The 26,949-nt window shown below is 46.7% G+C and overlaps 1 protein-coding gene across 1 annotated transcript in view; it reads right to left on the bottom strand.

Moving 5' to 3' along the window:
• The window catches only part of LOC120843917 (brain-specific serine protease 4-like), a 74,277-nt gene extending 48,200 nt beyond the window's left edge, over nucleotides 1-26,077 (bottom strand). The window contains exon 1 of the mRNA XM_042288017.1: nucleotides 26,005-26,077. Coding sequence (XP_042143951.1) covers nucleotides 26,005-26,077 — 73 coding nt within the window. The remainder of the gene's footprint in view (nucleotides 1-26,004) is intronic.
• Nucleotides 26,078-26,949: the final 872 nt, after the last annotated feature.

The following is a 26,949-nucleotide window of genomic DNA, read 5'->3' as shown; positions in this document are numbered from 1 at the left end:
GTACCAACACTTATAGTGGTCCAAAAAAAAGATCATAAAAGTATTTAAAAAAATGAAGAGAAGCCTGAATTTGTGACACCCGGTTTCTCCATCCTGTGTTTTTTTTGTGCTTTTTCTATTACGAAGCAAGACATTATTCCAGCCGTAGGCACCAGATGTAATTCCCGTCTGCGTTCATAAGATTGTAGGATCCTAACTGCCGGCAGCTAAGTGTCAATTACATCCGGCTTGTGCATACAGTGCAACATCTTTTGCTATTCAGCCGATCATCACTTTACAGCCTGGGTATCTGTTCTTGTAAACGACAGTCGTGCTACATGTTAAACGGCTCTAAAGCGATAGAGCAAACTCACATCTCATTGTCTTTTAGCAGAATAAACTGTTTGTTTGGTTATGCTTGTTATCCAATTTTTGTTTTAAGTTTAATTTTCTCATATAAACACCTTACATTATAGAAAAAAAATCTTTTTATAGTACGGAGATGTCCATATTAAGAAGACATGACTGTATCATCTTTGAAACTAGTTTGCCACAGCCAGTGTTATAATATGTATTGATTTTTTATGCAGTGCCTGCCTTTCCTTGCCCCTTGTGAGGACGACTAAGAAAGCGACTTTGCGCCACAACGACGGATGGCAAGTGTCCCAAGTGTCGTCACCTATAGTGGTCATGTGCTATGTGTTCGCAGCATTGTAGGCCGACCGTGGGGCACTTTCAAAAGGGAACTTTCGCCATGTGCACAGTATGGCCGTGTACAATACGGGGCACGTACAGTCAGAAGAATTATGAGAGGGAACATGCGGGCGCGTGTCACTTGGTACAGGCAGAGCAGCCTAGCAAGTGTCATGCTTGTGCACTGAGGGGCCCTGGTTTGAAGAGCTGAGGCAGAAGTTTCAGCGGCGGTGTCACCGCCCTGGCGGCTTATCGCCGAAGCAGAAACGGGGTTTGCTAGCTTTGCTCGTGGCTGGCTTTGTGTAGTGTGTGTAGACCGGGAACGTAGGCTTATGAACTTCGGCAACAAGAATACTACACGGCTTTGGTGTTTTGGTACGAGCAACAAACGTGACACTATCTGCTACGACTAGCTAAGACCACCCACCGCAGCGGTGTAGGCATCGAAGAAGCAGAACCTGTGTATTACGCCGTTGCCGTAACCCAACAGTGCTCATTTGTCATGGAGGGCTTTCCGCCCAGAAACTTTGCTCGTCACTGAGTGTTATTTCCCGTGTTTCTCCTTGTGTGCGCAGTGGCTGGACGGGCCTCATACAGCAGTTCTTCAGGCTCAAAGGTGACTAAACGTTGAGGGTGGATGGACTTGTAGCAATCCCCTCGGTTGGTGCGTGTGACAGAACCTTTGTACGGCATCATCGGGAGGATGCTGTTGTAAGTTAGCAAGTTGTCCAATTGTATGTTCATTATGCTAATATTTGAAAAAGCTTGTTTAAAAGGGTGCTGGACCAAAATTTGGATTTCATAAAATAAGGCCGCGGAAGCTTTGAATGGGAGCTCTACAAACTCCGAAACATCACTCATACATTAATATCTCAAACGGATGGCCGTATTCTTGGAAAGGAAAGAGCACAATCAAACAAGAAATGTGACATCATACTTCTCCTGGTACACTTTAGAATGAGGGGAAGCGGCCTCGCTTCTCTCATTCCCGCTTCGGTTCACCTGCTTAAGGGGATGAAGCCTAGAGGAGAGGGAATGAGAATCGCGACATCACATGTCTCGTCGGCCTTGTTGAATCCCACATGTTTCCAAAAATACGGCCATCCGTTAGAAATAATGCTCTATGTGTGATGTTTTGGGGGTTTTGCAGCGTCCCGCCTACCGCCCCAGTGTTGTTTTGCAAGCTTCGAATTTCGGTTAAGCATACCTTTTAATATGAATAATTGTGTCATCAGAATGTTAGAACATGTCAGTTCTACACAGCTACTCTCAAACATTTTCGAGTGGTCTCGCCTGCCAGATTCAAAGGGGGGGGGGGGGGGGGGGGGGGCAGCATGTACATGTTTTTATGTCTACAGCACAAATAGTTCCTATCATGCAATCTTAATAGCTGTCAATCGACAGACTGGGTAAAAGAGTGAGCACAAACAAGTCCAAATACCAACAAAGCTGTCCATGGCGAATCTTGGACACCATGTCTTACGTTATGTGGCCTCAGCGGTCTTTCTATAGCTCTTTTCATTGTTGCCGGTAGAGCAGCTACCGATAGGGGGGGGGGGTTGCGAGGACGTCAACTTTGAAATGCAGTTTCTTCACATAATGTTTGCACTTTGGGAAGTTTCTACACATATACCTTGAAGTCGCTATTGTACGGATGAAACAACTTTGTAAGGGTGTCTATGAAAACTTTGGCAGGCTTCTCTTTAACGTGCCTGACTTACAACAAGGCTATCCAACTTGAGAAATTTCACTGGTGGGAAGCTTATTTTCAGAAACTCCAGATGTGTTCAATAAAAATAGCATTTGCTAATATTGTGTTTTCTGTGTATCTGATGCACTAGGTTGTATTTGTTTTGAACGCTTGCTACGTTTAGGCTATGAAAAATAGTCTAAATTTTATGCCGACAAGCTTATTGAAAAAGAAGTGTTCGGTCTGAATAAAAGATTCCAGAAATTACACTAAAATAAATTGCTACTCGGGGTAGCAAAAATGGTGTTTTACAGTCGACTCTCATTATTTCAAACTCCAGGGCCCGTTTGCTCGAAGCGCTAACCGCGGCTGAAGTTAGCCGCAGTACCTAGGAGAGGGATTTTCAAATCACGTGACTGGCTCGGTAGGGATGCGGGGAACTGTGGCGGTGCCCCGGTGAGTGAGCGCCGCACGCTTTGGAACTAATATGTCGTTGTAGCTGCAATACCGGGCGCGTTAGTCAGCAACGAATGGTGCAGGAGGCTTTCGCTTTGCCTTACCTCACTTCATCACAAAGCATGAGCAAGGCTCTCGCCACATTTTTTAGATAGTCTTTCGACTCTGGCCATTCCTAAGCCTAAATGAATGTGGTAATTGTCGGCTTAGCAACATCTTTGGAAAGCGGATTGTCTTGACTCTATCGGTCTGGTACTGATTGCACACAAAAGCAAACAGCATCCCTATAGACCTTTTTCTAAATTACCCAAGCATCGAGAAGAACGCTGGAAGTATAATTCTGCGGTCCGCGCGCACTGGCCTTCCTCTTATAAAAGATTCGAAGTAAATAATCATAATAAATATTTGACCAACGCACGTGCAAGACAAAATTTGTTTTAGACTTTTTGCTTTAGAACAGTTACTACTTCAGACGCCAGCACGTGCAACGCGTGTAACTACACTTGTAGCATGCACCTCGGTGCTTGGGAAATTTAGAGAAAGGTCTAATATGGTCTATTGGGACGCTGTCTGCTTTTGTGTGCTATTAATACCCGGCCGATTGAGTCAAGGCAATCCACTTTCCAATGACATTGCCATGCTAACATTTATCGCGTTCATTTAGGCTTAGGAATGGCCAGAATCGAAAGACTATCTAAAAAATGCGGCGAGGTCATATGCTCATGCTTTGCGATTTAAATGAGGTAAGGCAAAGCGAAAGCCTCTGGCACCATTCGTTGCCGACTAACGCGCCCAATATTGCAGCTACAACGACATATTAGTTTCAAAGCGAGCGGCGCTCACTCACCGGGGCACCGCCATGTTTCCCTGCATTCCTGCCGAGCCAGTCACGTGATTTCAAAATCCCTCTCCTAGGTACTGCGGTTAACTTTAGCCGCGGTTAGCGCTTGAGCAAACGGGCCCTGGAAGCCACACACTTTAGTTTGAAATATCAGAAGATTGAATTATCAAAATTCATGTAAATATTGTCGCGGTTAAAAACATACTTATTTACTAACCTTAAAATCAGTGTGTAATGTGCCGAACTTGTGCTGAGAAACATAAATTAACAAATACTTTTGATGGTGTCGAAAGGACAACTGCCTCAAGCAGCCAAGCGAAGGTACTTTTGTAAGCGCGTGGGTATCTAGAAGTTTCTGAGCTCGAACAAAAAAAATTTAGAGTCGTCTCATCAATCCAGTCACGCAAACAAAAGAAAGAAGGACATGCGCTGGCGGGGTCAGCGGCATGTGAGTCGATCACGCTGCTGACTCGGCTATTTGCACGTGGCATTACTCCCCTCTTGTGAAAGACTCATCATCTTTATGCAGCACAAAATTAAATTAACAGCTTAAACAAGACAAGGTCAAAATACAGAGTCTCGTAAATAGCAGATTTTCACAGTCCTACCGAGCATACCTAGTTCAGTTGAGTCGGAAGACGTGAATCGCCTACGGGTCGCAGAGGGCAGCGTGACAATGTTGATGTGCCGTTGGCCAACGACTTACCACTTAGGTCTCATGCAGCGAATAACCTTGAGGTCGAAGCACCACTTTAACAGTTCCTTGCTGCGACGATGAATTGGTGTTTAGATTCACAGTGGGTAGCCAGGCTGAAACTGGGCGTCGTGGTGACAAAGATTGTAGCAGTCATCGTCAGGAAGTTGTGGCTTGCATCAGAATGCGACCAAGCTGGCAAACTTCCTCCGTTCGTTGAGTGACATACCAGGCGTCGTCGTCCTGTTCGTCTTCGTGACAGATACCACACTTGCCGTAGGTATCGTCATCGGGTTCATCATCAAGGTCGTCGTCAAGTTTGTAGTCGTGGTTGTCGTTAAAGGGCAACTCCGGACCATACTTTCAATTTTGGGATTATGACTGTTTTTAGTGCAGTCAGCGTCCCTGAATTGCAAGGTGTAATTTTTTCCTCGTTATTGTGCGTAGTTTTAAAGATATGGGCGCCTCAAAGTTTTGTTTTGGGCACGGTCAACAAAACCGAAACTAGCCGCTCGAGGCCCTGGCAGCACTAGAAATCAGCCGCTATGTGAACGTGACGTCAGGATCGTTCTCGTTCAACGAGTACGCAGGTTGATCAGCAGCTACTTCTGTTACGCTAGCCGTCTAAAGGTAGGAGGTAAGCTGATTTTATTTTAATTCTGTATATGTGGTAGTTATCCAGCACATGTAGGAAGAGTTAGTGCATATACCCAAAAGCTAGTGACTGGAAAACCCGTAAACTCGTACAGTGCCGTACTCGGCGGCCGCTGCCGCCGTGCGTGTGCCATGCCGTACTTGTCGCTAGTATACCCAAAAGGTAGCGACTGGAAAACGAGTGAACTCGTTCAGTACCGTACTCAGCGGCTGTCGCCGTGTGTGCAGTCTTCCGTACTCTGTCGCTAGGCCTAAATTGTCATCGGGGCTCCGTGGATGGAGCGGCGTTGCTCTACGACGCGCTGCCAGTGAAGTACAGTACTGGGGGCCCTCTCGCTTTCGCGCTGCAGGTCAGTAACAGACACGAAGCTTTGAGGCTTTCCGGCACGGGGTGCTGCGTTAGGGCTGTACATGTCTGTTTTTGCATTCTTTTTTCCTTGGGCGCGTAAAAGCCAAAGTCCACTCATCGAACAGCGTTTACCCACACCTTCTTCAATTTCTGGTACGTTGGAAACTTGTGAAAAGGCACCTCCGGGTTGTGCAGCGGGTTGTTTGAGCAGCCCACAGCACTACCAGTTCTACTCGGCATCCTTCGAGGAACAGCTGGGCAGTCTTGGGCGGTACGAGTTGCTCGCTAAAACCAGTCTTTGAGTCCTCACAAGCAAATAAACAAAAGGCTATACCGAAGCTACACGGGCTACAGATAAAAGCAATGGCTAAACATGACAATCACAAGTCGAAGTAGCGGTGGTAGCGGCTCAAAGAAGCGCACTCCGCGTAACGCTTGGAGGAAAAGAAGAACGATACTGACGTCACGGCCCAATGTTGCTTTAGTGATCGGCAACCCGCTAGCCGACCGCTAAGGTGCAACGGCTCGCGGCGGTTCACATTTTTATTATCGGCATTAGTTGAGAATGCGGCATCCCACGGACGTAATATTTTGGCTGGGGTCGTATTTTGTGTCATTACAGCGATACCACTAATTTCTTTAATTTCGAGTTTTGGCCGGAGTTGCCCTTTAAAGTCATCGTCCGGATTGTCCTTGGATAACTGTCAAAGCCGTAGTCGGGATCGTCTTCCATGAAATTGTTTGAGTCTTCGCCTGGGTCATCATCAGTGTCGTCATCAGTCTCGTCACCACGGTTGAAGACTGTTTGTCATCGAGGCCGTTGTCAGGTTGGTTGTTGACATTGTAGCCGGGTTTGGTCTTTGGAGTTGTCGTCCGTTTCATCATCAGCGTAGAAGTCGTCATGATGTTTTCGTCTAAGTGTGGTAGCCAGGGGCTTTGTCAAGTTCATTGTCCGGGTCGCTTCCGAGGCCATAGTTGAGGTCGTCGTTGATGTCATGGTTGGAGTCGTCCTCGGATGATTTCAAGGACGTCGCCTTCACGATCGTCATCTTCAGAGTTATCGTGTTCACAGATGGTACGCTTTATGGGCATAGACTGCGTTACCCTGCACATCCACCAATATGTCATGAACAAAAACAAACTTGATTAATAAAACTTCAGATCAATGTTAAATGCAGCGAACTTGTGCCGAGAAACATAAAGTAACAAAGACCGCACATACTTTGACTGCGACAAAAGGACGACTGACTCGAGCAGCCATGCGAAGCTTTTTTTGTAAGCCCGTAGGTATCTAGAAGGTTCCGAGCTCGAACAAACAAGATTCTCGAGTCATCTCAAACATTCTAGGCGTGCAAACAAACAAAAGATTCCCCATTCCACCCAACTCCATTGCAGAGACTTGGAATTTTCTAATACTAATTCCATTCCTTTGAACTCCTGGAAAGGAAAAACTGGGCCCATCCCCACTCCTGGAATGGCTGAACTGCTGCATTCCATTCCTCTCAATCCCTCCCAATTGTGAAAATGGCACTTGACAGCTAGTACTAAGTTACCGGAAAATAACGTCGGCGTAAAGCTGTCGTTGTGAAATGCGTAGACAACTGCAAAATTCAAAACCCTACCCGCAATCATTGATTTTACTAAGTTGAGCTTTGGTCGCACATAGCACTAGTGGCAATTGGTATGGGGGCACTGCAGATATTGATCGCACCACCAGGTGTAAAAGCCTCATAACAGAGAGGAAACTAAGTCGCCCATCTTTTCCACAAAAGAACCGTATATGTCCTCCACTTTTACGAGATACATAATAAGTGAGGAGTCACGTGTATTAACGAAGTGCGGGCGGTGCGACATTGTCCCTGCCTGGTGGCCTGCAACTGGTGCTGTAATCACACATGGTCCCAACAGCCTTATGGTTGCATCTCGCAGCACCAGGAACGACACTTTGGCTGTGTTCCAAATCTTACCCAAATAGATCCGAGTTACTCCGGTGGGTCGTGTCACGTGACAACACAGATTGAAAAGTGCTGGGCACGGGTAGTTTTTGGAACGCTGAGGTACAAAACCCTTACCCTGGAATAAGATCGAGTAAATTGCCCTTGTCAGCCTACAACTCTACAGTTGGGGTTGCTTCACTGGGGTTGCCACTTTCATCCTCGAAGGAACATAAGCCGCCAGATAACCAAACCGTCCGTTACCTAAGTGCAATAATGCCGTTTCGAAAGCCCCTTTGACGGCATCTAAGCAGCTCGCATTAGAACAAAGCCTATTCCATTCCTACTCTATTCTGGGCAAAATGTAACTACTAATTTCATTCCCATTCCATTCCAGTGCTGCCACCATTTTATTTGCATTCGATTCCAGGGTTGTGGAAGTGCGGAATCGTTCCAACTCTGGAGTGGCAACTCCTCAACACTGGTGATAGTCACCAAGGCACCCAGTTCAGTGTGAATGCTGTCCTCACAGCCCATCCAAAGCTGTTATTACTGTAACAAACTCCAGTACGACGAAGTAGTTGAATTCGGAAGCCTGTTGTGCAGATTTGTACCTTGCATTGTTTCCGGTATTTTTTATTTCTTTTGTATTTTATAATGGACAACAACCGTTGTAATCTCGGTATTGTTGCCAAACCTGAAGGTTTTATCATCGGTGCACTTTTAAATAAATACATATATGCCACAGCCGCAGCTCAGCGATGAGCACTTACACTGCGACTTAGGTGTTTCGTAAGTATTCATTTTGATTGCGCGATAATGATGTTTGTCTTCTGTTAGAATTAAAAAAAAAAATATTCAACATGATGGATAATTTTGGACACCCGCGGCATGTGTGATCTGAGCATTTGTTCTTTTCATCTGAAGTGTGTCTCTTGCTTACTACCTATAGAGTATACGATGTTGTGGACGGAAAAGATGCTGCGACCGACTCGGAGCAATAAAAACATTCTGTTTATTCTCATGTCGTTGAGCTCGTGGCGACGAGTATGAGTAGCACTGTCATCTTTGGCGATGCCAAGGCTGAACCGATAGACTGCCGCAGAGCTATCGCCCTCAGCTCTGCACTGTGAGGAATGGCACGATTTTGTTGAAGTGATTGCAGCTCCAGAGAGGTGTCGTTGCTGTTGACATGTACCGCAAGCAGGATGACATACTAGAGAGCAGGAAAGAGAGCGTTTGGAAGCCGTGCATGGTAGTTGACGCCGAGGTCAGGAAATGAGGCAGCAGACGGGGGAAATCGACCCTGTCGTGCTTTCAGTCCGGCTCGATCAGTTTGGAGTGTACAGCCTCGGACTGAAAGGGGGATGCCGGCCGACTGCGGGGCCGATGCAACATCCCCTAAGATGAGGAACCGAACTGAGAGCGAATGCCTGACATGGCAACGATGAGGAGACCCTGGTCGGCTAGCAACATGCCTTGTGAACAGTGTGAAGATGTCGATGAATGTTCACTTGCCAAGCCGGTGGGGCAAGCAAGGTGGTCACAGCCCATTGCTGGGAGATGCCGGTGCTAGATGCGACAGAGCAGAGGTGGTTGCGGAGGCGCTGCAGATGTGGAGGCTGAGAAAGTTGAATATGTGCCTACTGCATTTTCGTCCGAAAAGGCAGAGCCATTGCCGCGCCCTTGGCCACGAAGAACATTCCCCTGGATAGCAGGTGCTCGGAGTCAATCATGATGTCCAGGTCACCAATCGGTAGCACTTTCGATCTTGAGGACGGAAGAGACGGTACAACAGACTCTGAGTTTAATTGTGAAAACATTCTCTTTATTCTCGTACCGTCAAGCTCGTTCAGACGAGTAGCTTGCTTTTATACACTGCAGTCATTAGCATTATAGTTGATCTAAGTATTTTGCAACACTATTAATACGGCATATTGGGCGAGTTGGTACGGCATAATTACGAACCAGCGCACAGGTAGACCAGTTACTCAAAATCCAAATACACAAAAATATACACTCGCACAGCGCTGATGTGAGTTTTTTGTGTTTGGATTTTGGGTAACTGTCTACCTGTGCGCTGGTTCGCAATATTGCAACACTGCCGTCTTTAGGCGGTGTGGAGGCTGAACCGATGGACCGCCAGAGGCCCATATCTGTATCTGTTTCATATACTGAATGCCTTTTTGCACGGTTCTGTGTTTACTTTTGTCTTCCAGATTTTTACTGCTCACTTGTTTTTTTTTAATTTTATTTAGAGGATACTACTGGCCATTGAAGGCCCAAGTAGGAGTGGGGTACAACATATGCATTCACACACCTACAACAACAAACAAATAACACAACATTAAGAGGTTTACAACAACTAACCAGCAGATATACAGGATATATATATTTAAAAGGGGGGGGGGGGCGGCATAGCATGCATCAAGCAGCATGTAATTCAATCATTTGTAATAATAGATGTGAAATTTAAAACTCATATTTAAGATTGAACATTATCAAACAAATTTAAATTTAATTAAGCTATAAATTTTATATAGACTGTTACTTTTTATACAATTTTGTCTAGATTTGTCAGGATACAATCTGCATGTACGCATAAAGTAACTGGAAAGTTGAAAGAAGCAAATTAGAGATTGCAAAACCTACTTCTCAATAGATATTTTTTTCCCAAAGTATTTGCGTGATAGTGCAGCTGAAATAAGGCTCCTTTTTCAGTTATTTTTTATTTGAAACACCTTAAAAATACATTGTTTTTTAAGATTTTTTCTTTATTGTTATGCTTGGAAAATTAAGTTACCGATTGTGTTCAGTTTATTCTAAACTATTTATATGAAATTCCAGAGTGCTTTTGTGCATAACAGTGGCTAGATAAGGTTTTTATAATCTCTGATAAAACAAACTGACTAGTTTCTCTTTAGTGACCGTTTCGCCAAGGTGACAGCAGAACAAGTAACGGATCCCGACGTCAAACTGCAGGAATTTGAGATATATGTTTTCTTAGCGAATGCACGCCACTGTTGTGACATATTTGAATATCCTTATCGCTTGCTTGGGCTCAGCGGGTAATGCAGGTCGGCACTAGCGTGCGTATAAAGGCTGAACTGAGTAGTAGTAAAAGTGTACCAGTTAGGCCAACTTGTAAACAAACCGTTGCTAGGGGCGTTGCCCGTTGCTAGGGGCGTTGCCCTGTGGGCGGGGCCCGATCCGACCAATCACATCGCAGCAGGGCGGGGCCTACCCAATCACAGAGCAGTGGGGCGGGGCACCTGCCCCCTCTCCCATCCCAGTGACCAATCGGAGCCCATCGAGGTCCCGCCCTCGAGTCACGTACGTGGTATAGGTGTGAGGTCACGTAGCCAATGTTAACACCTCGTTAAGGATGTTAACACATGCTTAACAAGGTGTTAACAGCCGATGTTATCAGTCACGTACGCGGCGCGTGTCAGAAGTGTGGGAAAGTCACGTACAGAGATGTCGTCACCACCGCTCACAACCACGTGATTTTCCCCGGGTTCGAGTTGCGTCCAACAGAGGGCGCTCACGTGATCTCACACATGGTTCGACTTGCGTCCGACAGAGGGCGCTCACGTGATTTGAGTTTGAGTTGCGTCCGATAGAGGGCGCTCATGTGATGTCACATGACGGTCACGTGATATTATTTGAATCGCTGCGCGGTAAATGGCTTTTAATCGCTAAAAAAGGCTCTGCGGCGGCTGGGAATCGACCTCGCTACCTTGTGCACAGGAGCCCGACACTCCACCCCCTGAGCTAGAAGCACATTGCTTCCCAGAGGGCTTAACTCGTCTTAGTTGTCCGTGTGTGTGTGCAAACCAGATCACGTGCTTTTCTGCTACCTGGCTTTTGTAATACGATTGAAAAACAGGATACGACATTGCCGCAGGTCATGTGACGATGGTCGTGTAATATTATTTGCATCGCCGGGCTCTAGCGTTGCTCGTCTTCTTATCACGTGATTTCGCGCGATTCAAACGGTGTTCGCGGACTCGTAGCCTCATGGCGCCCCCTTAGATGATGCATTTGGGGTCTTCGACCCGCTATATTTGGGCATCATGTGACGGTCCCAAATAGCAGCAGCTGGGTCCCGCTAAATGAGGGGGTTGAGGTGACGGTAAAATTTTGGAGCTCGCGGATCGTGATATATCTTGGTCCAGCGTAAAGCTTTAAAGTAGCCCTGCTAAAATTTGGGGCGAGCTCGTAAAACTTTGTAAAGACCCAGCGAATTTCGGGAATAGGCGCCATCTAGTGTTCAAACTGTGAAGTGGTCCTCGTTAAAAATTGAGTGCCATCTGGTGGTAAAAGCTTGGACCTGCTATAAATTTTTAGCGTCGTGTGAAGGTCCCAATTAGCACCAGCTGGGTGCCACTGCATTGGGGGTGAGGTCACTTTAAAACTTTGAAGCTGGCGGACCGTGTTAATTGTTGGGCCAACGTAAAGCTTTGAAGTGGGCCTGCGTAATTTTGCGGGCCAGCGCAAAGTCTTGAAGCTCAAAGACCATGCCGGACCCAGCGATTTTTTTTAATTTTTTGATAGGCACCATCTAGTGTTAGAGCTTTGAAGAGTTAAATGCTAAAATTGCTGACATCTAGTGGTAAAAGCTTCGACCCGCTAAATTTGGGCGTCATCTGAAGATTCCCTTAGCACCAGCTGGGTGCCGCTAAATGTTTAGCTGGGGTCACGGTAAAACTTTGAAGTTCACAGGCCGTGCTACATCTTCGCCCCAGCGTAAAGCATTCAAGTGGCCCTGCTAAATATCATGGTTCCAGCTTATGTCAGCAATAGCCTCGCGTCCTGGAAATTGACAAGGAGAGAAACGTCAAGTTTGCCGGCTGAAATGGAAGAGCACGAATTTTACCCAATGTTCGCGGGAAATCATTGCACGCGTCCCTGGTTTCGTGGCACGTTCGCGTGCGACGAGATTGGTCAAGAGACAGCATCACCCGGTCTTTACGTTTGAATACGGCACCGAAGTCTTCGTTCGGTGAACACTGGGCTCTTCAAAACCTTCTCGGCGAGCGACTATACCGACGGAACGACACACACACATTTCCATACTCGTGCGCAAGCAATTTTCCTCTCCCGCTTTAAAGCTCTCCTGCTGCTCCGCCCTGTAACCTGATTTGGAAATAAAGCCACAAAAGGACACAAAGCGAGGATGGATCTTTTTCTTTTTATTCAATAGGCATATATCTAAGAAATTCTCGAGACACGGAGAAACAAAGGGAGCGCGACAGCTCTTTATACAAGCATCAAACACTCGGCGGGGGGAAAAACCCTCGCGCTACATGAAAATCACACAACAAAATGGCTCTTTACACAACCCTCTGTGTGTACACACGCGGACGCATCAGTCTGAAATGATGGAGATCAGAGAAAGCACTTTACTTAGAGGCTCCAATGTCCGAAGGGAAGAGTTGAAACGCCGTCGGTGTCGATGAAGCGCTTGTTGTCAAACGGGTTGAGTCCTATCTTCTCCACGGCAACAGTCTTGTTCTCGCACAACTTACGAGCGATAGTCCGCTGCGTGATCTTGTGCAGAGTTTGTTGCTCGAGAGTTTGAACGTAGAGCTCGTAGGTTAGCTTACGGGACTCGCACCTTTTCACTCCTTTCGCCCTCACATAGTGCTCTCGGGAGGCTAGTTCGAGCGAATAGAGTTTTGGTTTCAGACAAACAAATCCAAGAATGTGATCTTTTGGGAATTCATTTTTGAACACTCCTAGTTTCATTTTGTTTGTGGGAGAAAACAAGGGGTGATCGCCCGGGTACCCAGAAGTATCCAGGTGAGTTTCGGCAAAGGTCGCGAGCTTCGAGTCTACATCCGGGTCGGTGATTTGGAGAATGAACGAGTCCGTGTCGCTATACGCTGCGCGAGCGTCGGGGAAAACGCGCCTGACCTTGTCCAGATCCGAAGACATGTCGGTGACCTCGCGTGCTACGCTCGTAGACGAGTGGAAAAAAATGGCATCGCAGACACGTTTCTAAGTACTCGCGCGAAGCACATTCCCGCGCGGCGCTCTTTAGCTTCGCGATAAATGCTAATTTAAACACGCGTCGCAACACTGCGGTTTATAGCGACAGCGCGTACACGAGCAGCGATTAACAGTGATTAAGCAACGAAGGAAAATAAAAAATAAGCGGAGGCTCTCCAAGGTCCGAGTTGACCGCTCGCTTCAAAGTCGTCTAGCAGGAAGTATATGCAGGTTTGGACATGTCTCGAAAGCTCGGAATGCGATTTTTTCTTATATGCAAGTTGAATACGTTGTTTTGACGCTGTCTCGCTAGCTCTTTTGTTTTCAGGCTCGGTTTTTTCTTTTCCTACGCACGTGTTGCTTGCACAGCGAGTCGTCATTACGCAATCCGCTCGGTATATATAATCCGAGGTATCGTCCCCTAAGTGTCTTCAGTGCTTTCTCTCCGGAAGAAAAAGGTAATGCTGAAAAAGAAAAAGCTTTGTAGGGCCGCCGTATACTAATGTGTCATTATTTCCAGACTGTCGTCCCACCTCGAGCCACCGCCGCCCTCCGGTCAACCCAAAATGGACGGGGTCCTGAACAAGCTGTCGTCACTGCGAGCGTCGTCGTCGTCTTTGTTTGTCAGCATGGGCGCCATTCCGTGCAACGTCAAGATACCCGTGCTGGAGGTGAGGCGAATGGACACCCGTTACGGGCCATCCGTTTGTGTGACTCTGCAGCTGGAGAGCAATGTGGTAAAAGTATTTTTACCCAAGCGGTTTGCCGAACTGAATGAGGAAGATCTCCAGAGCATGAGGGCGATAAAGGGGCTCACGATGGAGAAAACCAGTGGTGACGAGCGGTCACCGGTCATCACTTTCTCGTGCTCTGACTAAAACAAAATTGTAAGCCGCTCGGGACAACTTGAGAAAAAAAAAATGGTAACCTGCCACTTGTGTGATGCGCGAGAGCGGCAGCAGTACTCCAGCGCGGAGTCGTTACAAGTTCATCTGGCCCAGGTTCACAATATCCCGTCGCAAGATTGCCTTCCGTTCATGAACTCACTGTGCGCCTTTCGAAACTTTACCGTGCGTTATGATATGCATTTGCACGAGCGCGACGACGAGTCTCACGATGTATCCACGCTTTTTCGGCTTCAGTCCGACGCAATGGCCAATGTTTTTAGGCATTATGAAATGCCATTGCGTTTTTTCATCACGCTAACCGTGGAAATGACTCGTCTCAGCGGTGACGACGAATTTGAATTCAGCGTGCACTACTTTCATTCTTTAGTCCACACGGTTTGGGCCGAAGGTAGCATTCGCGATGCTCTACAGACTGCATGCGCCGAGATCTCTGCTCGCCTCGAACAGTATCAAGAACGAGGATCTGGGCTTGTCGTCGTCGCCATTCAGACCTGCACCATCACCGTGGGACGTTTCATTCCGCCCACGGTCGGTTGTGCGCGTTTTGTGTTACCCGCGGAACTACCCAGCAGAAGGTGTCTAGTGAATGTGAACGAGCAACTGAACGAGTCGGAGAAAAACATGTGCTTTGTGTTTTCTGTGCTCGCCGGTCTCCATCCCGCACCCTCTAAACGATCGAGAGCTTCTTGCTACCGAGAACATTTTGGCAAGTATTGGTTCCCCACCGCGTATCCAGTGACGTTTCCGCAAGACGTGCAGGCTTTCGAGAGAAAAAACTCCGTGTCCGTAAATGTGTACGGTTATGATCGAGAACAAAGGTTCGTCTACCCGCTCAAAGTAAACGATAGCGAGCGGGAGAAGCACGTGGATTTGCTTCTGATAGACGACCACTTTGTTCTAATCACCAACTTTGCCGGACTTTTCGCGAACAGGCGCACTCACCGTTTTCGCTGTAAAAGGTGTATGATGGGCTTTCGCTTTCGCACTGCGCTGGGAAGTCATTTATCGCTGTGTAAGGAAAAGAAGGCAGTCCGAATGGTGTGTCCTACAAAGGGGGACGCGCTGTATTTCCGGAGCCCACAGGCGATGGAACCTTTCCCCTACTTTTGCGTCTACGATTTCGAGGCCATTCTGGAAGCGGAAAACATGGGTCAGGCTTACGAGAAGCACGTCCCCAGTTCCTTTTGCATACTCGTAATCCGATCCACGGACTCGCGTATCGTCGAGCAGTTTTTGTACCGGGGCGAGGACTGCGTGGAAAAGTTCATTTCCATCCTTAATCAATTGTCCAAGCTCATTGGCGAATGGATTCGAAGTGAGGAAGTGCCTATGGTGAGCGTGGACGAAGAGGCTCACGCGTCGGCCTCTCACTGCGCGATTTGTGGCGAATCGTTTGGAAATCGAAAGAGAAAAGTCAGAGATCACGATCACTTTAGCGGATCGTACAGGCAGTCGTTGTGTCAGGGATGCAATTTAAATCTGAGAGTAAACAAGAAAGTCATTCCAGTGCTCGCGCACAACCATTCGTATGACCTGGCCTTTATACTACCCAAACTCGACTTATTCGAGTCTAAAGATATTAAAGTGCTCGCCACTAGCTGCCAGCAATTTAAGCGACTCGACGTGGGTAACCTGTGGTTTCTCGACAGTCTGGCCTTTCTCCCCGCCAGCTTGGACGCGCTGGTTCAGGACCTCCGTTCCAAGGGACTAGAAAACCTGTGCTGTCTAAAGCAGGCTTTTCCGCTGCACGTTGAGCTTCTGGCGCGGAAAGGCGTATTTCCCTACGACTATGTGACCAGTTTCGAGGCTTACCGGGAGCCCGAGCTACCGCCCCGCGAATCATTTTACAACAAGCTTAACGACAGCCAAATTTCGGAGGAGGACTACCGCCACGCCCACACCGTCTTTCAAACATTCAATTTCAAAAGCCTAGGAGAATACAGTGACTGCTACCTGAAACTCGACTGCCTACTTCTCGCCGACGTGTTCCAAAATTTTAGGAAATGGACTTTAGACACGTACGAGCTCGATCCGTTACACTACGTTTCCCTGCCCGCGCTCAGTCTTGCCTGCGCACTTAAACAGACTGGGGTAAAACTGGAGCTGCTCGACGACGTGGATGTGTATCTGTTCATCGAAGCTGGTCTGCGCGGAGGAATCGTTCAATGTGCCATTCGTAACACGAGGGCTAACGTGCCAGGAACCGCATGTTTTGATCCGAACACGGCGGTTTCTCAAATTTTAGACCTCGACGTGAACGGCCTGTACGCTTCCACCATGCGGCAAGCCCTTCCATGCGCAGATTTTCGCTGGCTAGACCGCGAGGAAATCGACGCTCTCCACTTCCAGCAGGTTACCGACGACGCGCCCGAGGGTTACATTTTAGAGGTGGACCTCGACTATCCTCGGGAGCTACACGATTCGCACGCGGACTTTCCCCTGGCTCCCGAGAAACGAGGAGTCCCGCTCGAATGGCTCTCACCCTATCAAAAGGCGCTCGTCGAAAAATTTCACCTACCCCAGCGAGAGTCTGAGCGAAAGCTGCTTCTCACCTTTTACCCGAAACGGAATTACATCATTCACTACCGAAATCTCAATCTGTATCTGGAGTTGGGCTTACAGCTAAAGGCCATTCATCGCGTTTTAAAGTTTTCGCAGAGTGCATTCCTTAAAGATTTCATCGACTTTAACCACAACCTGCGAAAACAGGCGACTAATGCTTTTCAAAAGAACCTATCTAAACTCATTATGAATTCAATTTATGGCAAGACAATCGAAAACCCACGCCAGTACAATAACGTTGTCATTAGCGTGAACGAGGACGAAGTGCTCAAAAACCTGCAGAAGCCTAACCTCAGGCAGTTTGCGGCAATCAGCCCGACCGTGGTGATCTTTCAGTTTTCCCAGAGAACGCTACACTTGAACAAACCCGTGTACGCGGGTTTCTCTATCCTAGAGATGTCCAAACTGGTCATGTACGAATTTTTCTACAAGCAGGTCAGGCGCGTTTTCCCCGACGCTCGCGCAGCGTACAGCGACACGGACTCGTTCATTCTCCAAATCACCGACCCGGATGTAGACTCGAAGCTCGCGACCCTTGCCGAAACTCACCTGGATACTTCTGGGTACCCGGGCGATCACCCCTTGTTTTCTCCCGCAAACAAAATGAAACTAGGAGTGTTCAAAAATGAATTCCCAAAAGATCACATTCTTGGATTTGTTTGTCTGAAACCAAAACTCTATTCGCTCGAACTAGCCTCCCGAGAGCACTATGTGAGGGCGAAAGGAGTGAAAAGGTGCGAGTCCCGTAAGCTAACCTACGAGCTCTACGTTCAAACTCTCGAGCAACAAACTCTGCACAAGATCACGCAGCGGACTATCGCTCGTAAGTTGTGCGAGAACAAGACTGTTGCCGTGGAGAAGATAGGACTCAACCCGTTTGACAACAAGCGCTTCATCGACACCGACGGCGTTTCAACCCTTCCTTTCGGACATTGGAGCCTCTAAGTGAAGTGCTTTCTCTGATCTCCATCATTTCAGACTGATGCGTCCGCGTGTGTACACACAGAGGGTTGTGTAAAGAGCCATTTTGTTGTGTGATTTTCATTTAGCGCGAGGGTTTTTCCCCCCCGCCGAGTGTTTGATGCTTGTATAAAGAGCTGTCGCGCTCCCTTTGTTTCTCCGTGTCTCGAGAATTTCTTAGATATATGCCTATTGAATAAAAAGAAAAAGATCCATCCTCGCTTTGTGTCCTTTTTGTGGCTTTATTTCGAGATCAGGTTACAGGGCGGAGCAGCAGGAGAGCTTCAAAGCGGGAGAGGAAAATTGCTTGCGCACGAGTATGGAAATGTGTGTGTGTCGTTCCGGCGGTATAGTCGCTCGCCGAGAAGGTTTTGAAGAGCCCAGTGTTCACCGAACGAAGACCTCGGTGCCGTATTCAAACGTAAAGACCGGGTGATGCTGTCTCTTGACCAATCTCGTCGCACGCGAACGTGCCACGAAACCAGGGACGCGTGCAATGATTTCCCGCGAACATTGGGTAAAATTCGTGCTCTTCCATTTTAGCCGGCAAACTTGACGTTTCTCTCCTTGTCAATTTCCAGGACGCGAGGCGTTTCTGACATAAGCTGGAACCCAATATTTAGCAGGGCCACTTGAATGCTTTACGCTGGGGCGAAGATGTAGCACGGCCTGTGAACTTCAAAGTTTTACCGTGACCCCCTCGCCCCAAATTTTAGCAGGGCTACTTTAAAGCTTTACGCTGGACCAAGATATATCACGATCCGCGAGCTCCAAAATTTTACCGTCACCTCAACCCCCAACCATTTAGCGGGACCCAGCTGCTGCTATTTGGGACCGTCACATGATGCCCAAATTTAGCGGGTCGAAGACCCCAAATGCATCAGCTAAGGGGGCGCCATGAGGCTACGAGTCCGCGAACATCGTTTGAATCGCGCGAAATCACGTGATAAGAAGACGAGCAACGCTAGAGCCCGGCGATGCAAATAATATTACACGACCATCGTCACATGACCTGCGGCAATGTCGTATCCTGTTTTTCAATCGACCCAACAAAAGCCAGGTAGCGGGAAAGCACGTGATCTGGTTTGCACACACACACGGACAACTAAGACGAGTTAAAGGGCAACTCCGCTTAATTTCAAAAATTTTGAGATAGTGGCCGATTTTGCTTTTTGAAGCACTCAAAAACAATCCCCAATCCTTTGTTTCGCGAAAAATAAAATATTTTTCGTGTAATTTTACTCTACCCATGATCACAAAACGAAACCGAAACGGTGACAAAGCCGGACAACATTGTATATTCGGCATCACTAAGCATGTACACCCACGTGATATACAAGGGGAAGAAGGAGCTCCCCTCTTATCAGGATCCTCCTTTGTGCCTCCTGGATCATCACAGGCGTCGCTATTCTCCTCCCAGAAGATTATAGAAGATTAACCTGTCACTCAAAATTCTTACAAAAGCAGCTTCCCTCTCCTCCTTTTACTTGGTGTTCAAAAGTATGCGATGTAACACAAGCCGCGCTCAACGAGGCGATCGGCTTATCAGTAATATCAATAGTCGAGCGCCGGGCCGGCCGAGCGCGTCACTCACGTCTTTCACGGCGCTGGCGCCACCCGTGCTCTCCCCGGGAAAAAAAACAAAATTGAAAAAAAAAAAAAAAGAAGCTGTACATGTTTGATGACGTCGCGGACGTGCCGGGAGGAGGAATTTGGAGGAAGCGGAAATGCAGCCGGGCAGTGTTGTCTGGCCCGCACGTCTCATCCAAAACCAGCGGATTCGTGCTTGTCAAACTTTGACAGCGATTTTAATGGACTTCTAGGCGGAATTCCGTCGTAATATTTGCCATGGGGGTTTTGTAGATGATAACAAAGAGAACTGTATAGTTTTGCACTACTAAAAAAGAAGCGGAGTTGCCCTTTAAGCCCTCTGTCAAGCAATGTGCTTCTAGCTCAGGGGGTAGAGTGTCGGGCTCCTGTGCACAAGGTAGCGAGGTCGATTCCCAGCCGCCGCAGAGCCTTTTTTAGCGATTAAAAGCCATTTACCGCGCAGCGATTCAAATAATATCACGTGACCGTCATGTGACATCACATGAGCGCCCTCTATCGGACGCAACTCAAACCCTGTGGATGGATGGATGGATGGATGAATACGGCTGAGCCCTTTGGATCGGGCGGTAGCTTACGCCACCTAGCCATTTTGTTTTACAATTTAAGCTTAGAATATTTAAATGTGAAATCTATATTCACTCCGCAGTGCAAAGAAAGTGAGGCTATGAAACCCCCTTGCCATCAGTGAATAAGAAAATACCTAGTTTTCTCTCGATTTCTGCCACCATTCACTTAATCTTTGCTTGGTAATCTCTACAGTCTTGAAATCCACTCTCCCTTCGCTGTCTCTAAAACCCAATGACTTTATTAAATCTATGTTGTCTTCGGTAGGCATAGGGTGAAGCCCTTTACAGTAGAGTATCAAGTGCTCAGCCGTCTCGTCCTCCTCTCCACAAGCAATACACACTGTATCCATTTCCTGGTACTTCACTCTGTATGTTCTGGTTCACAGAACACCCGTTCTTGCCTCAAACAGCAATGAGCTTCCCCTAGAATTGTCATAAATGCTTTCTTTGGCAATAACTCTTTTGTTTAATCTATAGCTTTCCAGAGCAGTCTTTGTCTGTGTGAAATCACGTGAGCGCCCTCTGTCGGACGCAAGTCGAACCATGTGTGAGATCACGTGAGCGCCCTCTGTCGGACGCAACTCGAACCCGGGGAAAATCACGTGGTTGTGAGTGGTGGTGACGACATCTATGTACGTGACTTTCCCACACTTCTGACACGCGCCGCGTACGTGACTGATAACATCGGCTGTTAACACCTTGTTAAGCATGTGTTAACATCCTTAACGAGGTGTTAACATTGGCTACGTGACCTCACACCTATAGCACGTACGTGACTCGAGGGCGGGACCTCGATGGGCTCCGATTGGTCACTGGGACGGGAGAGGGGGCAGGTGCCCCGCCCCACTGCTCTGTGATTGGTCGGATTGGGGTAGGCCCCGCCCTGCGGCGCTGTGATTGGTCGGATCGGGCCCCGCCCACAGGGCAACGCCCCTAGCAACGGGCAACGCCCCTAGCAACGGTTTGTTTACAAGTTGGCCTAACTGGTACACTTTTACTACTACTGAACTGCATAAAGCGATTTAGCGAGCGACGGCGACAGCGACGAGTCAGCGACGTATTACGAAGATTTCTTACTATCGCTCGTTGCGTCACTCGGTTTTTGGATTTCTAGAAAACATCGTTCCGCTTTCATGCGGCTTGCGTCGTCGCGCGAGTGACCGAGCGTCAGCGAAGCGGGTCGCCGTCGCTTTTCTCGTCGCTCGCAAAATCGTTTACATTCGGTTTATACTTCACGCTGTCAATAATATCGACTCGAGCGCGCATAACTTCATTTCCACGGGAGCGCGTGTAAATCAAACCCTAAACCAAGACGGGGGCTGCAGCCAGCAGCTTTGAGAGCGTCATACAATGGATTATAGTTTGACAGAAGCAAGCACACACTTCGCTAGCGCATTCCAGCCTTGAGCGCTCGAACTTCCGAAGACGAAACCAGATTTTGCTACATTTTGGCTAGCTCGAAACATTTTTTTTTTAAATATAGGGTGTCTTTTAGCTATAATCTAGACTAAGAGAAATATGTACCTTCCCAAATTATATTTATGTCGCCGTACTATATAAGTAATAATTGTGTAATATCGTTACGTTCATATAAAATACGGGGGGTGTCACCGGACCTTCGTCTGAAACAAAAAGTCTGCTATATATACCGAGCGGGTTTCTGTAATAATTGAGTATTAGTGACGGGTTGCTAGTGCCTCTGTTCGCTGTTTGTGTATGTAGATGCTTGTACGTTGATCTTGTGGTTTGTGCTGTGATGTATGTGTTGGTATGCTGCCGTCCGTGTTCGAGCGTGTCACTTCCACAAATGCCGAAATGTTCTTCATTTTTTGTAGTTTTCCGCATACTCACTAGGTGGCGCAAGCAGCCGCCCAATTTTATTTTAGCTTTGTTTGTACATAGTCCATTTATGTGTAAGGAACCACACCACATAGCTACAGTCTAGTAGAAAAGTAAGCGCGTGTTTAAATAGCGCATAGCGCCGGCATTCAGTTCGTCTTCGTTCGCTGGCCGTTTCGGTAGCCGATTCGTACCCGGAAAGCCGCAAAATTTGCGTACACACTAGATATGAGTGGATACGTCGAAACGTCGCGTACAACTTTGCTCGCGGTAAAGAGGTGAGCGGGACGTCGGTAACGCCGATCGGGTAGGGTCGGGTCGGGTCGGTGTTGGAGCTATTCGTCGTCGCTCACGGCAAACGGGCTTTTTCAATAAAGTTCATGTCTGTGGTCGCGAAAAGATAACTGCTGTGGAAATTACCCGGCGTCGGTGACAATGCAACCGGCTTGAGGCCTCGGCGATCAGCTGAACCGCCACGCGAACGAGACCTGCTCGATGGGGAAACACGCTGCTGGATGCAGTCGATGGTCGCTCCCACTGTCGCGTAATCGCCTTAATGGATACGGCGTCGGCGCTTGGGGGTGAATGCTTGCGGTAGTTCAGCACGTATGGACGACTACGAACTAACACCTGCAAACTACGCTTTTGCTGCGGCGAAAAGCCGTGTAAAGCGCTGGGCCTCGCTCGTAGAACCCGTCTTGCGTCAAACGGCCGCCATTGTAAAAAAACACCCCTAGACGTGTGATCGCTGAACGAAGTACACGTTCAAAGATGTTCATTTTACACGAGACCTCGGGTGCAAACGAAATACACCGAGCCTCGCGTGTAAAACGAACACTATTTGGGGAGTCCGCTCTGGGACAACGGTTTACACGTTCAGGGGTGTACTTTTTCGCTGTGTGTGTAGGGTATAACCACAAAGTTTCTTCGATTTGTAGCTTCCGATGAAGCCACATTCCCTGCATGCTGGCATTTCAATTTCTGGCTAATGGTTTCAGGAACGGCCACCAGGAGAGACTCCGGATAACCAGACTCACGAAGACGCCTTATCTGGTTTTCACAACTTGGTTCTAGTTGATGGTGACATGACCTATATAGGGTGGAAATAAGAGCAGTTGTGGAAACACTCCTTTTGATAATTTTCGAATTCCCCGAGTTGTATGGAAGAAACCCGTGGCACGAGCGCGGCTCATATCTGCAGCCTGCGTGGCCTTCTTCCAACTGAAACACCAGGTTAAGGAACCTGGCGGATTTTGCAGCGGGTAATTCATATGTGAAATCTAATTCGGAAGAACATTCTTGGAAACACGGCAAAACTTTTGCTTTGCACCCATCCTCTTCTTCGTTCACTTCAGTGTTACACAGAATAACAAAAAATCATCCACATATCGGAAGGTGGCCTTGATCCTGCTATCTTTTAGTTTGCTTTCAATGATCTTGCCACAAGCTACCAAATTTACATCGCAGAGGTGAGGAGCTATCCGAGATCCAATGCATACTTTACTTCTCTGTAAATATGTATGGCCTTTATCTGAAAATACTGTAGCGGTCAGATAACGCCTTATCAGCACCAAAAAGGAATCAATGTTCACTCGCGTGAGGCCAACGAGTGGGATGGCGACTTTCACGACTGCTCAGTAAACAAGCAATATTTTGCTGGTTGAAGCGAACCATCTTATCCTTTACATCGAGCGGGCAAATGCGAAATAAATTGTATCGGCCATTTTGCCAGAACTAGCGAGGAGTGTGGTCTGATACTTTATTAACTAAAGCGCCATAATAGCGATCTTCGTGAGGAAATGATTCTTGCTAACCACAGAACACCGTCACGGAGAAAGGAGCTGCTTTACTGCGTTTTTATTCTAGATACACGTCAGGGATGTATTTCAGAGAGAAAGACTGAGATAGAGAGAAAGAAAGAGGAGCATATAGTGTCGTTAGACAATAAGGCAAACAAAGTTCCCAGTGGCCGATGGCTGCAGGATCTTTTCTCGGATCACTAGTTCGTAATAGGGTAGCTTTTTGTACACGGTAGTTTCTCCTCTCTTGTACTGTGTGAACGATTGATATAGTTATTAATGACCCCATTTGAATAAAAATATATGAAAGATGTGTGTTAGATTCAGGAAACTCGAACTCAGAGTCACTTCTCGTATAGGACACTGTTAAGTATAGGCTTTGAAAAAGGACCCTACTTTGGGAAGTTATGTCTTCTTTCTCAATCAAATATTGCAGCCTGTTTTTTTTATAGAAATAAATTCCGAAATAGAGTATGACAGGGTACTCAAATTAAAAAAAAATCGAAGCTGGTGTTTTTTCTTTTATGAGCATCGAAATGTTTCGTCGTTTGATTTTTTTTTTCATATTTGGGTAAATATATTACGGCTATCGTATCACTCAGATACGGCAATTTGACGTGTTGGGCTAGTTGGTTTAAAATGAACATCTTGGGAAGAACCAGCAGCAAAGAAACTCGGCCAATAGTAAAGGAACAAACACGACACGACGGCGCTGAACTAACAACTGTTCTTCATTACCCAAGATTGGAAGGAAGAAAACAAGAATCATCTTAATCGAATAAAATTATGTAGACACAGACAAACGTGCGAACCAACCAGCATATTATGTCGCGATAAGTCCAATAAGTTGCTACGTAATGCCCGTCATAGTCGATCGCAGGTACCCGAACTCTTTGTCAGATAGCGCCACTGACGATTCGCTGACGCATCTCCCGCCATGTTCTGAGACAAAAAAGCCCTCGACCATCTCCCTTGTCACCTTGTCTCTATATCTGTCCAAAACAGTGGCTTCACTAAAATTAGGCTGGTACATGCAGTCCCTGCAGTGTAAAGGTAGCGAAACCCCGACTGGTAGCCCTGAGTGAATACGAATGCTCCTTAAGTCTATCATTTAGGCATCGGCCCGTCTGTCCAACGTACACCTTGCCACAAGACGGGGGGATCTTATAGACCACGCCAGACACACAGGCCACAAACGGCACTGCGTGCTTTTGGTGCCTTGGTTTTTTAACAGCTTTCGGCAATAGCACCCACCTTTGCACGTATCTGACCCATTTTTTTGTATGGCAGAGAACACAGTCGGGACACCATAGCGACCTGCGACCTGTTTTGGGTTATGGGAAACCTGATAAAGATAGGGGGTGACCACGATTCATGTTTTTGTCGAATTCAGTCTTCCTCTCCCTCCCTTTAGCGTTTTTCAACAGGGAGCTAGCCTCTTCAAGTGAAAAGGGCTGATGGAAATCAGCCCTTTTGACTCAGGTACCTAATATACGTATATTTTAAGTATCAGCCGTATATAAGTAGAATACTATCCAAAACATATATGATGGGATTAAATTATTTCATGAGATACAGGCCTGCAAAGTTTGACATTTTTCGTTCGATCAGGCATGTTTGGCATTTTTTAAGAAAAAAATTTAAATTAAATAAATATTATTACTATATCTAACAAGAAAGCTGTAGCCATAGTTTGTTTCCAAAAAGTATTAGAAGTTTCCTAATTTTATCATTTTAGTTATTCACTGTCAAACCTGCCGCCTCCATCAGTGGGCGTTGACGCAACTGTTCACCTATCAATGCCTTCCGACTCTTCCTGTCCCCAACTTTTTTTCTGGTCAAAACTTAGTGTCAATTTGTTTATACCAGACACTAAACAAGGGCATATAAAAACATCAGTTGATTTAAAGATGTCGACCAGCCACCCTTTCGTCGATCTTGTTCGTGATTCAATTTTTCTGCACAAGGTTGCGAATGGTGCTGTTGATTCGGCTCAACTCCTTGCAAAACTGAACTTTCATATTCCATTCCGAGTAACTAGACACTTTGTATGTTTTGATGTTCGCTCGCCGTGTAACACCTCACCTCTCTTACGGATTCAGTCATTATATAATACCTTCGCTCCACCCCACCTTGATATATCTGATTCAGTTTCTATGTACCGTGGCGATTTAAATGATATTATTCTAGCCCCTTAGCATTATGTTTGTCTTGGATGTTTTATTTCATTTTATTTTTTTAGTAAATGTCTAGAGCCTATGTACTTGCTTGCTCATTTTGCTTGTTGTATTGGTGCACCAATAAGAAGACCAATGTGGTTGTTTTTGGGCACCCCAAAATAAAGATTATTATTATTATTATTATCTGAAATCTGCCAGCTGTATAATCTTGAACTTTACAATGGTTTCCGTCCTTCTAGTGGGGAAAACGCGCTATATCTCAAATACACAACATTAACGTATGTGAGATACATACCGGTTAGGCGAGGAGAAGATGCGGAGTTGTGTTTTAGGTAGAAAATAATCAAAACCAATATGTCGGTTTTCATTTTACGACTTCTCTCGAGAGGAGCGTGGCTCGAAGTACACTTTAAACTCTTTTTATGCCATTATTTCCCAGTTAATTTTTTTTCTTTTGATTTATCATTTTTAAATGTGGTTTCGTGTTTCTATTCGCACACCGTTCGTTGGGTGATAAGGCAGGAGCAAAAAACCAAAAATGAACTGCTGTGATCAACATTTAACATTTAGGAAACGCCACATTCATTAAACGAAGGGAAATACACAAGGAGTTGCAGCTCACAGACTACGCAACCTATCACGTCAAGAAGCTTCCAACGTACGCACATCTCCCAGTTGTGAGATTCTGACAACGCAAGAAACCATTCTAACTACTTCCTGCTACTAAATGATAGGATTGGCATGTCTTAATAATGAAGTAAGGAAGACAATGTCGCTTTTACGTGTGCTCTTAGCGCGAACTTAATTGCCTTGAACTATTGTCACCTTACATCTGTACTCTTTAGAAAACGAATGCTTTGGTTTCTAACCGTTTTTAAAAACCGTGAGTTAAATCCACGCGAATGTGAATTTTCTCACGGACAGCCTGAAATTTACTTTAATATGCTTTTGTACAGAAGGCACTTATTCCCCCCCCCCCCCCCCCCAAAAAAAAAAAAATGGATGGACTTTTTTAATGTTTGATCAATAATGATCGTGTCCCAACTCGTAACACTTTTATTGCTTTCTTTAGCGCCACGTTGCGATTACTGCAGAAATTTCACTTTAGGTGCTATTCACATAACGTCATTTTCTAGGTGCGCTGGCATCGACCGCCACGGCCGCCATCTTCGAAGTCTCTTCCTCATCCCGCGTACACTCTCAGAAAAAACGGGTATCGGTAGTCCTCCCTAAGGGGAGG

Source organism: Ixodes scapularis, unplaced genomic scaffold (assembly GCF_016920785.2).
Source record: "Ixodes scapularis isolate PalLabHiFi unplaced genomic scaffold, ASM1692078v2 ptg000890l_1___fragment_3__unscaffolded, whole genome shotgun sequence".
In the NCBI taxonomy this organism is placed as follows: domain Eukaryota; kingdom Metazoa; phylum Arthropoda; class Arachnida; order Ixodida; family Ixodidae; genus Ixodes; species Ixodes scapularis.
Note: the sequence above shows the minus strand (reverse complement) of the source record. Positions and strands in the feature narration are given on the sequence as shown.